Source organism: Musa acuminata, chromosome BXJ1-3 (genome assembly GCF_036884655.1).
Source record: "Musa acuminata AAA Group cultivar baxijiao chromosome BXJ1-3, Cavendish_Baxijiao_AAA, whole genome shotgun sequence".
Taxonomy (NCBI): domain Eukaryota; kingdom Viridiplantae; phylum Streptophyta; class Magnoliopsida; order Zingiberales; family Musaceae; genus Musa; species Musa acuminata.
In genome coordinates, this window is record NC_088329.1 from 7,757,501 (window position 1) to 7,769,721 (window position 12,221).

The 12,221-nt window shown below is 35.4% G+C and overlaps 2 protein-coding genes and 1 long non-coding RNA gene across 12 annotated transcripts; all 3 read left to right on the plus strand.

The window, feature by feature from the left end:
• Positions 1–22: 22 nt before the first annotated feature.
• On the plus strand, positions 23–1,141 carry LOC135636091 (F-box/kelch-repeat protein At3g06240-like). Its single transcript, XM_065147646.1, has one exon. The coding sequence runs from the start codon at positions 23–25 to the stop codon at positions 1,139–1,141; it is 1,119 nt and encodes a 372-aa protein (XP_065003718.1).
• Positions 1,142–1,735: 594 nt separating this feature from the next.
• Positions 1,736–8,006, plus strand: LOC135619996 (putative F-box protein At5g50220). Of its 9 annotated transcripts, none has more exons than XM_065122574.1 (8): positions 1,736–2,015; positions 2,246–2,340; positions 2,439–2,487; positions 2,571–2,633; positions 2,994–3,109; positions 3,346–3,396; positions 5,574–5,664; positions 6,653–8,006. In XM_065122574.1, exon 8 carries the CDS (start codon positions 6,709–6,711, stop codon positions 7,822–7,824), a length of 1,116 nt encoding a protein of 371 aa, XP_064978646.1. In that variant the 5' UTR covers positions 1,736–2,015; positions 2,246–2,340; positions 2,439–2,487; positions 2,571–2,633; positions 2,994–3,109; positions 3,346–3,396; positions 5,574–5,664; positions 6,653–6,708; the 3' UTR covers positions 7,825–8,006. The 9 variants fall into 9 exon arrangements, with proteins under 9 accessions (XP_064978646.1, XP_064978637.1, XP_064978672.1 ...); XM_065122565.1 differs by having other exon boundaries at positions 5,574–5,639; XM_065122600.1 differs by having other exon boundaries at positions 1,736–2,122; positions 6,653–6,704.
• A 1,964-nt stretch (positions 8,007–9,970) lies between these two features.
• On the plus strand, positions 9,971–11,715 carry LOC135620028 (uncharacterized). Of its 2 annotated transcripts, XR_010489600.1 has the most exons (4): positions 9,971–10,118; positions 10,304–10,398; positions 10,993–11,098; positions 11,377–11,715. It is a non-coding gene; the product is annotated as an uncharacterized LOC135620028 (long non-coding RNA). The 2 variants fall into 2 exon arrangements; XR_010489599.1 differs by lacking the exon at positions 11,377–11,715 and having other exon boundaries at positions 10,993–11,219.
• Positions 11,716–12,221: the final 506 nt, after the last annotated feature.

Sequence of the window (12,221 nt, forward strand, 5' to 3'; positions counted from 1 at the left end):
GGGTTTTCCGAATTGCAAGGCAATGTCTGAAGCGCCTGCTTCCAACAACAACATGGAGAAGACGTCGTCGGAGCTTCCACCGGACCTCTTCATGGAGATACTATCGTGGATCCCCGCTAGGGCCCTCTTGAAGCTCCGGTGTGTACGCAAACACTGGTACTCCATGACAACCGATCCTGTCTTCATCAGATTTCACCTGCAACGACAGCAACTCCTCCCTCAAGTTACCTCCGTCCTCACATTTCACAAGCGACTGAACGATGGAGCAGCCCTGTCTCTCCTGGATGTAGTCGACGCACCGTGGGCTGCAAAGCATGTCGCCGTTTGGGACAACCACCCACTGCTGAACATATCTTCTCCTTGCCATGGATTGATTTGCCTCTACCACATCTACATGGAGCCCGACGTCTGCCTCTACAACCCCGCCACTCGCAAAAGCTTCTCCTTGCCGCAAAACTTCACCAGCGAAGATATACTTCTATCTGCGTTTTGCTTAGGATACCATCCAATTTCAAGACAGTATAAAGTTATCCATGTGTTCTACACTCGATCGAACGGGTTGGGGATGGAAGTACTCACTGTTGGCGGAAGTACATGGAGGAAGGTGGAAGTGAGCAGCGCTCGTACCACGTTTACTTCGATAAAGATGGGAAGACCGAGTGCAACTGGAACTATGTACTGGCTTGCACTGAGGCAGGGAACCCTGGAAGACATTATTCTCTCCGTTGATCTAGATGATGAAAGGCTCATAGAGGTTCCTTTACCACAAACTGAACGCCACCATGAGGGAGGTCACAAATCATTGACAGAGTTGGAAGGCACCATTCATTTGGTTAGCCACTGGTTCGCCAAGGCAAACTGGATGGATATTTGGATGTTACGAGAGTCGGGTGCCCATCGACTGTGGATCCATAGGTTTCATCTCCGTCTGTGTGCTTTGCCGAGGGGAGTACGCCCGATGGAGAGAGAATTACGTCCTCCCATACCTCTTCTCATCAACCAGGGTAAGATTCTGATGCGCGACAGTCGAAGACTAGTTTATTTCGATCTGGCGATCGAAGGCTTGCAGCATGAAGTAGTCATTCGTGCTTATGATGATTTCATTGCTTTTGTCACCGTGGAAAGCCTTGTTTCATTTTAGAATTTGATGCATATATATATATATATATATATATATATATATATATATATATATATATATATATATATATATATATATATATATATATATATATATATATATATATATATATATATATATGACCATTCTTAGGGCCCCCTATTTCTTTTTTTATTGGAATTATGAATTAGTCATAGCATCGTCACTAATATTCGTTTTTGTGACCAAAATTTTAGGATCATGACAAATGATGTTTTAATTGATAATATTACTCTTGTTGTCACTAAACAACTAACAGTGATAGCTTATATATATTGTCGCTAATTTACAAATTGAATTCTAAGTTTGCATATACGACGAAATATAGAATGATCATACAATCTAAACCGTAGGATGGCACAAGTATACTTGGGCTTGGTTCGACTCGAGGTAACTCAAGTTTATTGAGCCGTCTCAAAGACATACTTAGATGGGCCAAGACTTGGACCAATTGTTGAACGAGAAGCACTCTTGGGCTTGGTTCGACTCGAGCTAGCTCAAGGTTGTCGAGTCATGTCAAGCAGCATGCTTAAATTGCAAAGGGGACAAAGACATCATTTGTCATGATCCCTAGCGACTCCGAACCCGGAAACCCGTCGCCGCCGGAGCGATCCTGTAAGCCGGCGATCTCTGCCGCCTTTAGATTCCCTCAATCGGCCGTGGTAATCACTATTGCAATCAACCTCCATTCGTCTCCTTTCGGTGATCTCAAACGTCCGACTCGAGCTACCTCAAGGTTGTTGAGTCATCTCAAGCAGCATACTTACATTGCAAAGGGGACAAAGACATCATTTGTCTGATCCCTAGCGACTCCGAACCCGGAAAACCGTCGCCGCCGGAGAGATCCTGCAAGCCGGTGAGCTCTGCTGCCTTTAGATTCCCTCAATCGACCGTGGTAATCACTGTTGCAATCAACCTCCATTCGTCTCCTTTCGGTGATCTCGAACGTCCGCCTTGATCAATGTGATTATCGTTGTCGTTGTCGAGATTCGATCGTCGTCGCTTAGGCTTCCGGTTCTAGTAGAATTTCTCTCCTCTTGTCCCTCTCACCATGACTACCACTTTTATTTTTCTCTTATTTTGCAGTACTGCCCAACAATCATGATCTGCTACGCCGTCAGTGGAAGAGAGGGAGAGGAGCGAGCCGCAGGGCCAAGTAATCCATGGCGTAGTCGGATGAGGTATGTAGATGGAAGCTACGATTTTTTCTCCACCTTCCATGATATAATTTTTCTTTGTTTCCAATGTCATGATATTTGAACCGGTGATCGACTTTCAGAACGAATGAAGTTGCAGGAAATAGATTATGGGGTATACTAGCTTCAATGGTATGTCAACGGCTTTCCTTTTAAATGGTTTATGATATGATGTTGTAAGTGTATTCTCGAAATAAGACCTGTTGGTATTGCAGGTACGGATGATGCCGGATTTGCTAGGTTATGAGCAGAAAGATGCTAAAACTTTTGTTTTATGGGTAAGGATGGTCATGCTATTCAAGACAGTTCCAACTTTTTCTAATATAGTCCTAACAATATATTTGAATTGACTAACCAATTTTTCTTATTTTTTATGTATACTGTGTGCTCGAAAAATAAATTTTTAGCTCCTAATGGCATTTTTGTACCGATGTTTTAGTAACCTAATCTATGACAACTGCAACAATGGAGATTTGAAATCAATAAAACTATATCATTGTTGTTATTTCTCTTTATGTTACATAAAGTTCATTGCCTAACCTATCTTTATGTTACCACCTCTATACAATTGCCCTGGATAGTGATATACGAATAGTTAACTTTATTTTTATTTTTATTTTGTTGCAAAATGCATGCAGGAAAAAGGAATAACCAGTCTTGTTCTGGAGAAATCCGATAAACTATGATAAGCAGGAGCAGCAATTGGGTTTTTTCAGCAATGGCTGGCATGCATTCAACCTGTTCCTTTGTGAGAGTATGTTCTAGTGTTTTTTTTTTCTTTCTTGTATTGCTAACGATAGTTTGCTTATCAGAAATATAAGGTATCTATATGATGTTAATGTTTGTCATCTACAACATGCACTATCATGAATTGTCACCACCATAAAGTTTATAAATGCAGCAGTAAATATGTCATCCATTTCTTATTTCTCAAGCTTAATCATGTACTTGCTGAAATCAATAAGGTTTGTTCTCTCAAACAATCTTCAGGATTCGAGATATCTGGTTTAAGAGTGATAAGGCAGAAGTAACTTCATGCAGGTAATTTTTATAACCATTTCATCAACAACTATTGTTCTATGTAATGCTATGTTCAATGGGGTCAACTACTGCCATCATATCAACTTTATAGGCAATGTTATCTCATCAACTCAATTACTTAAAAAGCTTGATATATATTGTGTGTATATACATATCTTACATCATTGAACAACAGTCTCCTTGGATTTTTTAATTAGTTTGTACATATAAAGTTTCCTATTAACACTGCTTTGTATTTCATTTTTGTACAGGTCACTATGTATCTAATGTCTGTCACATTGACCTTTCATCAATTTTGTTAAGAGCTGCATTTTATTTTATGATTCTTTTCCTCTAGAATAAGAAATGAATAGAGATTCTAGTCTTGGATTAACCAACAATGTAAGAAGAGGACAAAACACTGAAGTGACTTTTACTGAAGATATAATAATTACATCTCAAAAAATGGACAAGTAAAAAAAGTATGCTTTCTAATGTACCACAATATTTGAGCATATTCAGCATGTAGATAGCATTAAAAAAAATACATGAAGAAATTATGGTAAAACGAGTTAAATCTTAGTTTGCTTTTGTATGTGTTATTGATCACAAATGAATCGAATGCCAATAAATATGTGTTTATTAGCATGAGATTTCTATTTCTTTCTTCTAGTTATTTATATTTTGCATTTCATATATGGAAGCCGAAACATCCTCTTTTTTTTTGTGGCTATCAGAGGCTTATGTTTACCACTTTGACCTTGAAATAATTTGGTGAAAACCCTTCACCTTTTGATTCATCTTATATACGCTGGTGTATCCATGTATGCAATCACAGGCTTATCTTAAAATAATAATTCTATAGAATGATAAAATGGTTGCAAAATCTGGCTTAACAATTTGTTCAGTGGCAAATTAACATGTATTATAAATTTGGTTATTTTTTCTGCTTTCATGTGTCAATTCTCCAGATTTTAATTTTCTAACAAACTCACCAAACATGATTGCTACTGTCATCGAGCTAATAGGTGGAAGGATTAGGGAACAGAGAAAACATAAATAAAAGATTCATAAAAGAACTCAGATTTGAAGAAAAGAGTGGGACAAGGATGCCTTCTTGCCGATTACATAATCTCTATTTCTACCAACTTGTATTAGAGAATGTTTTTTAGCCTATGTCTTACATGTTTTATGAATCCCCTTTTATCCTTTCTCTACCTTAATAAGCGTAAGACTAGAATTATTAAGTATGACACCTAATCAGTTTCTTGCTGGTTTTATGATATGATCTTTCTTGGTGGAAAAAATTACAGAAACTTAAAATAGAAATACTTGTAAAACCATAGTTGGTGGACCATCTCGATGTTCAAGACTAGAATTTCAACAAATGGACAATGTTTCTATCAAATTCCACCATGGATGATGTGTTTAAAAGAGTCATATGATATAAAAGCAACTATTGGAGGAAGTCCATAAATCAAGATTTGTCATAAATTTGGATAGTACTAAAATATATCAAGATTTGCACCAAAGGTATTGGTGATGAGGTATGAAGAGAGACATAATCAAGTACATTTCAAAATAGATAGTTTGTCAGCAAGCGAGGACTAAACAACAAGTATCTATTGAAAAATTATAAAAAGTGTCTATTTCAATTTATTTATACTTTTGAAGTCTTATAAAAGATTTCATAAGTTGCATATACAGTGGCTATGCCACTAACTTAGTATACATACATGATATTCTGTGTTAGGTGTCAATGTGGATACCTACACAATGTATCAGTACTCCAAAAGTAAATTGGTAGCCAACCTAGATTTGGAAAGAAATAAGCATGATCTATGGAATAAATTTGTTATCAATATCATACAACGAATGAAGCCACATGGAAAATAGAATATGATGTTAAAATGAAGGTCAATCAAATTTGGGGACCAAATTTCAAAGGAAGAGATGTAAAAATTTAATCATCATAGTTTCTTATGAATTTGAAAAACCATAAATAATATGCACCTCATCATCATTATTTACCATCTAATTTTTCATAGAACACTTCTAATCATTTAGCATTTATTTCCTACTTATAAATACCTTAGTGAAAAATAACTAATTTAATTTTTGTTTAAATAAAAATAATATGGAATGCACTTTCCTACGTCAGTTGAGATCCTCCTCATCTCCTATATAATTCTTGGCAGACACCCCTCTTTCATCTAATTTGAGAGGAATTTGACTGTAACTGAGGATCTTCATTGGAAGACTAGGTAACGTGATCACTTTCAAGAGATTGTAAGTTCTCTGTTTTTTATTTTAATAATAAAATTATTGCTTGATGTATTCTTCACTTAATATTTCACAAAATTTTGATCTTCATTAATTTTATATCATCAATAAAAATGTTATATATATATATATGTATATTTATATTTTGGCATCAATAATTTTAAATAATTGTTTTGAAATTTTATATAATGAAGTAAAAAATTTATAAATGATATTTAATGATGTTCATGTCTTTATGTAATATATTAAATTAGTTGGCATCAAAGTAAATTGTTTATATTTTTAAATTTTAAAAATATATATTTAAATTATGATTAAATATAGAAATAAAAGGGAAGGGGAGATGATGGTTGGGGGAGTAGGCCTAGGTTATGTTTGTAAACAACTCAAGGTCGATTGGATTGAACTGAACGTGGGCTCAACTCAAATTCAAGCTAGTCTTAAGGTCTAACGAATTTAAGAGATTTTATTTTTAATGAATTTTAACACTGGTTAAAGATTAAACAATTTTTTAGTTTAATTATCAGTTGAGATTAAAGTTGATATTATGAGGTTGGTATTTAAAAAGATTTTTCTTATATATATGTACTAGTTATGGTGAAATTCTTGTATACTTGAAAGTGCATAGACTAAATAAAAATTATGAATAATGATACAAGAGGAAGGTAGGTATAGGGACTAGATGGTTGCTGCATCCATTCCTTAGAGTACCATATTCCCTTCTTTCATATGAATGACGCCACTCCATTCACTTCACTTAGTGTAATAAGTACTCATCCCATGGATTGAAGTCTCTTTATCTATGTTGATAGAATGAAAATATTATTAAGTGTTCGACCCATGCTATGTAATAAAACAAAGATAATGGATAATTATGTGTATGATAATTCTGTATGTTTGAAATGTGCTATAATGATACATCATATTTGGAGTTCCTTCCCCACATCATCTAAGATTTGAAGGTTCAAATTTTTATATTTGTTGGACTTTTTAGGACTACCGGGAGAAAGAAAAGATATTTCGTCTCTGGATCTTTTGAATTTGAAGGCCATGTTTGAAGCACCTCCTGCAAAGAACGTGGAGATGACGGAGCTTCCATCGGACCTCTTCATGGAGATACTATCATGGATCCCGGCCAGGGCCCTCTTGAAACTCCGGTGTGTGTGCAAATGCTGGTATTCCATAACAACAGACCTTGACTTCGTCCGACTGCATCAGCAACAACAGCAACTCCTCCCTGAAGTTACTTCCATCCTCACATTTCACCGACACTTTACCAACGTTAGATCTCTCTTGTCGCGCCTGGATGTAGTTGATGCACCGTGGGTTGCAAAGCATGTCGCCGTCTGGCACAGCCGCCCACTGCTGGTCATGTCACCTCCTTGCCATGGATTATTTTGCCTCTACCACATCTACATGGAATTGGATGTTTGCTTGTACAACCCCGCCACCTGCAAAAGCTTCTCCTTACCGCATAATTTTACCAGTGTAAATGTAATTCTTTCATACTTTTGCTTAGGATATCATCCGGGTTCAAGACAGTACAAAGTTATCCATACGTTCTGCACCCGATCGACCTCGTTGGCGATGGAAGCACTCACTGTTGGTGGAAGTACATGGAGGAAGGTGGAAGTGAGCAGCGCTCTTGCTATGCTTACTTTGTTAAATTGGGGAAGACCAAGTGCAACTGGAACTATGTATTGGCTTGCACAAAACAACGTCCTGGAAGACATTATTCTCTCTCTTGATCTAGACAATGAAAGGCTCACACAAGTTCCTTTTCCAGATATTAAACGCCAACATGAGAGAGGTAACAACTCATTGATAGAGATGGAAGGCACCATTCATTTGGCTATCCATTGGTTCGCTATGGTAGACTGGATGGATATTTGGATGCTGCAAGAGTCGGGTGCCCACCGAGTGTGGATTCATAGGTTTCATCTCCATCTGTGTGCATTGCCGACTGGAGTAGGCCAAGTGGAGAGAGTATTACATCCTCCTACGCCTCTTCTCATAAACCAGGGCAAGATTCTGATACGTGACTATCGAAGATTAGTTTACTACGATCTGGTGAGCAAGGGCTTGCAGCACGAGGAGGTATTTCATGCTTGTGATGATTTCATTGCTTTTGTATCGTTGAAAGCCTTGTTTCATTTTAGAATTTGATGCATGACCATTCTTAGCGCATAGCTATCTCTTGCTAGGGGTCCCGATTGATTCATTTTCTTGGAAGTTCTTGCTATGAATCAGTTGCTGAATTAATTATGATGTTTTTTATTGATTTAATTGTTAAGTATATGGATCATGTAAATTTCTGGATCAGTCATCATAATTGGATTCTCATGACAGAGATGTCGTTGTGCATGCTTCCTAATTTGGCCTGAAGTGAAGAGGTTTGTTCTTACTTCTCTATTTGGCCTAATGTATTGTTTACTGCATTTTGGAATAGGTTGTCAAAGGAGTCAATGCTTTGAGAGATCCTCAAACTTATGACTTACAATGGATGTGTTCACAACCTTAAAACCTAAACATTGGTATAGATGGAATGTACTATGCCCACTCTTCAAAGGTTGAAGATTTAAATGCTCATTCATTAACTTTATATTTAAAATATTAATCTGATGATGATATACTAAACCCATTTATAAGTGTTAAGGATTCAAGACCTCAACCAATATATTTTTTATAATGTCAACTAGCTTACCTAGTAATAGATTTAACTATTGATAACATCTTGGGATCAAATGCCATCTTGATTGTTTACTTTAAAAAAAATCAAAACTTTATTATATATTAATGATAAACGAAGCATAATGATGGAGGATTTATTTGGGTGTTTTAGAGGATCATATAATTAATTATCATGCTAAACACTGTGCTTTAACACACCCTTGAAAATTCCAAGGTTGAAACTTGGAGAAAGATGAATTTTGTTGTCACAGACATTTACTGCAATATTTTTCTCTCTTTGGTGAACAAGTTGATGGTCATCAATTCTTTTGATCCTTAAAGATAGAATGGTTCTTGGAAACCAGCTTGATTATTATTCTGTTGTCTAATAAAAAAGGAAAAAGATTTCAAGCGTACAATGAATGTCTCGATTTTATAATAACTATAAATTTTTTAGTATGGTGCCCATCTATGATTTGTTTCTCAATAGTACTTCTATAAATTCAAAAGAATTCTTTAGGTTTCTAAAAAAAAAAACTCTTTTTTCAGTCTCATGATCATGCTACAATAAAAATATATATATGATAGTTTAAATAATTAATAATATATTAATTTTTAATAAGGTTCGATGACATACACGATCGAATTATCTCGAAGTACATTTTAATAATATGCATAACCCATTTTACTCAAAACGTATCTGTAGGACAAATGTAGTCGAAATGATCGATCTCATTTGATTTGCTTCAGTGTCGGTTAGTTAAAATGGATCACTTTTCGACTCGATCTGATAGCTCATGATGAATGCCTCAAATGATTATGGAATAAGAACATGGAAGATACTTCAACATCATATGGTCGATATCCTCGGTGTCACATAGCCAACGTCTTAGTAGCACATGATCAACACCTTAGCCCTAAGTTGAATAGACCAGGTGTTATTATATCTCTGATTCAATACACCATGATCGTAATTAATCTGGAAGAGGCATACCACCTTTTTCGTATCTAGCATCGACCACGAGAGTAATAATAATAAGAGCTCATTATAAAAATACTCACCTGTTATAAAAAGATATACCTCTTTCTCCCAAAGAGTATAAGTCAAATCATCTAAACTCATTCTAATTTGGACATGATAGGAGCATTATTAAAAATACCCTTAATATGATTTTGTCTGATTTGAAAAAATCGAAGTGGGAGTAAGAATGGTATCGACTAAAGTCAACTTAGGACTATTAGAAAAGAAGGGCTTTGGACTCAATATCTAATTTAGATAATCAAAAACTAACTTAACGCCATTATATTTTAACCTTTCACACACAAATAACATCGTGATAGTGAATTCATATTTTATTTTATTTTATATTTTAGATCCATATTTAAAATTATTTTTATTATATATATTATAAATATAATATCTTTGATTAATTTCACATGGATAAGATTAAGATTGATTTGTATCTAATGAATGTATTATTATTATTTTTTATTTAAATATTTTGACTGTCCAAACAAAATTGATAAATTAGTTAATTTGTCCGACCAAAATCATGACATTTGGTATCGAGTTACACATTCTTTGCACCAATCAATAAAGATAAACTAAAACGAATATGAGAACAAAAACAAGTTTGTTGAGTTATCGCAAGCTGCATACTTAGCAAACGGGACAAAAATATCATTGGTCATGATCCCTAGCGACTCCGAACCGTGCAAACCCGTCGCCGCCGGAGAGATCCTGCAAGGTGGTGATCTCTGCCGCCTTTAGATTCCCTCAATCGGCCGTGGTAATCACTGTTGCAATCAACATCCATTCGTCTCCTGTCGGTGATCTCAAACGTCCGCCTTAATCGATGTTATTGTCGTTGTCGAGATTCGATCGTCGTTGCTTAGGCTTCCGGTTCTAGTAGAATTTCTCTACCCTTGTCCCTCTCACCATGACTACCACTTTTATTTTTCTCTTATTTTGCAGTACTGCCCAACAATCATGATCTGCTACGCCGTCAGTGGAAGAGAGGGAGAGGAGCCAGCCGGCGGGCCAAGGAATCCATGGGGTAGTCGGATGAGGTATGTAGATGGAAGCTACGATTTCTTTTCCACCTTCGATGATATAGTTTCTCTTTGTTTCCAAATGTCGTGATGTTTGAACCACCGATCGACTTTCAGAACGAATGAAGTTGCAGGAAATAGATTATGGGGTATGCTAGCTTCAATGGTATGTCAACGGCTTTCCTTTTAAATGGTTTATGATATGATGTTGTAAGTGCATTCTCCAAACAAGACTTGTTGGTATTGCAAGTACGGATGATGCCGGATTTGTAAGGATGGTCATGCTATTCAAGACAGTTCCAACTTTTTCTAATATAACCCTAGAAATATATTTGAATTGACTCACCAATTCTTCTTATTTTTTATGTATACTGTGTACTCGAAAAATATGGCATTCTTGTACCGATGTTTTAGTAACCTAATCTATGACAACTGCAACAATAGATATTTGAAATCAATAAAACTGTATCATTGTTGTTATTTCTCTATATGTTACATAAAGTTCATTGCGTAATCTATCTGTATGTTACCATCTCTATACAATTGTGCTGGATAGTGATATACGAATAGTTAACTTTATTTTTAATTTTTTTGGTTGCAAAATGCATGCAGGAAAGGAATAACCAGTCTTGTTCTGGAGAAATCCGATAAGCTACTATAAGCAGGGGCAGCAATTGGTTTTTTCAGCAATGGCAGACATGCACTCAACCTGCTGAGGGTGAGTATGGAGCTATGAGAGAAGGCTGTTCCTTTGTGAGAGTATGTTCTAGTGTGTTTTTTTTTTGTTTTTGTATTACTAATGATAGTTTGCTTCTCAGAAATATAAGGTAGTTATTTGATGTCAATGTTTGTCATCTACAACATGCACTATCATGAATTATCACCACCATAAAGTATATCAATGCAGCAGAAAATATGTCATCCATTTCTTATTTCTCAAGTTTAATCATGTACATGCTGAAATCAGTAAGGCTTGTTCTCTCGACCAATCTACAGGATTCGAGATATCCGGTTTAAGAGTAATAGGACAGAAGTAACTTCATGCCGGTAATTTTTATAACCATTTCATCTGCAACTATTGTTCTATGTAGTGCTAAGTTCAATGGGGCCAACTACTGCCACCATATCAACTTGATAGGCAATTTTATCTCGTCAATTCAATTACTTACAAAGCTTGATATATTGTGTGTATATTTATATATGTTACATCGTTGAATAACAATCTCCTTGGATTTTTAATTAGTTTGTACATATAAACTTTTATATTAACACTGCTTTGTATTTCATTTTTGTACAGGTCACTATGTATCTAATGTCTGTCACATTGACCTTTCATCAATTTTGTTAAGAGCTGCATGTTATTTTATGATTCTTTTCCTCTAGAATTAGAAATGAATAAGAGATTCTAGTCATGGATTAATCAGCAATGTAAGAAGAGGACAAAATACTGAAGCGACTTTTACTGAAGATATAATAATTACCTCTCAAAGAGTGGACGAGCAAAAAAGTATGCTTTCTATATATACTACAATATTTGAGCATATTAGATAGCATTAAAAAATTACATGAAGAAATTATGGTAAAACGAGATAAATTTTAGTTTGCTTTTGTATGTGTTCTTGATCATAAATGAATCGAATGCCAATAAATATGTATTTATTGGCTGAAACATCCCCTTTTTTTTGTGGCTATCAGAGGCTTATGTTTACCACTTTGACCTTGAGATAATTTGGTGAAAACTCTTCACCTTTTGATTTATCTTATATACGCTAGTGTATCCATGTATGCAATCAGAGGCTTATCTTAAAATAATAATTCTATAGAATAATAAAATGGTTGCA

Bases quoted from the DNA above. Each gene is read 5' to 3' on its own strand.
- LOC135636091 (XM_065147646.1), top strand. From the start codon at position 23: ATGTCTGAAGCGCCTGCTTCCAACAACAACATGGAGAAGACGTCGTCG.
- LOC135619996 (XM_065122581.1), top strand. From the start codon at position 6,709: ATGTTTGAAGCACCTCCTGCAAAGAACGTGGAGATGACGGAGCTTCCA.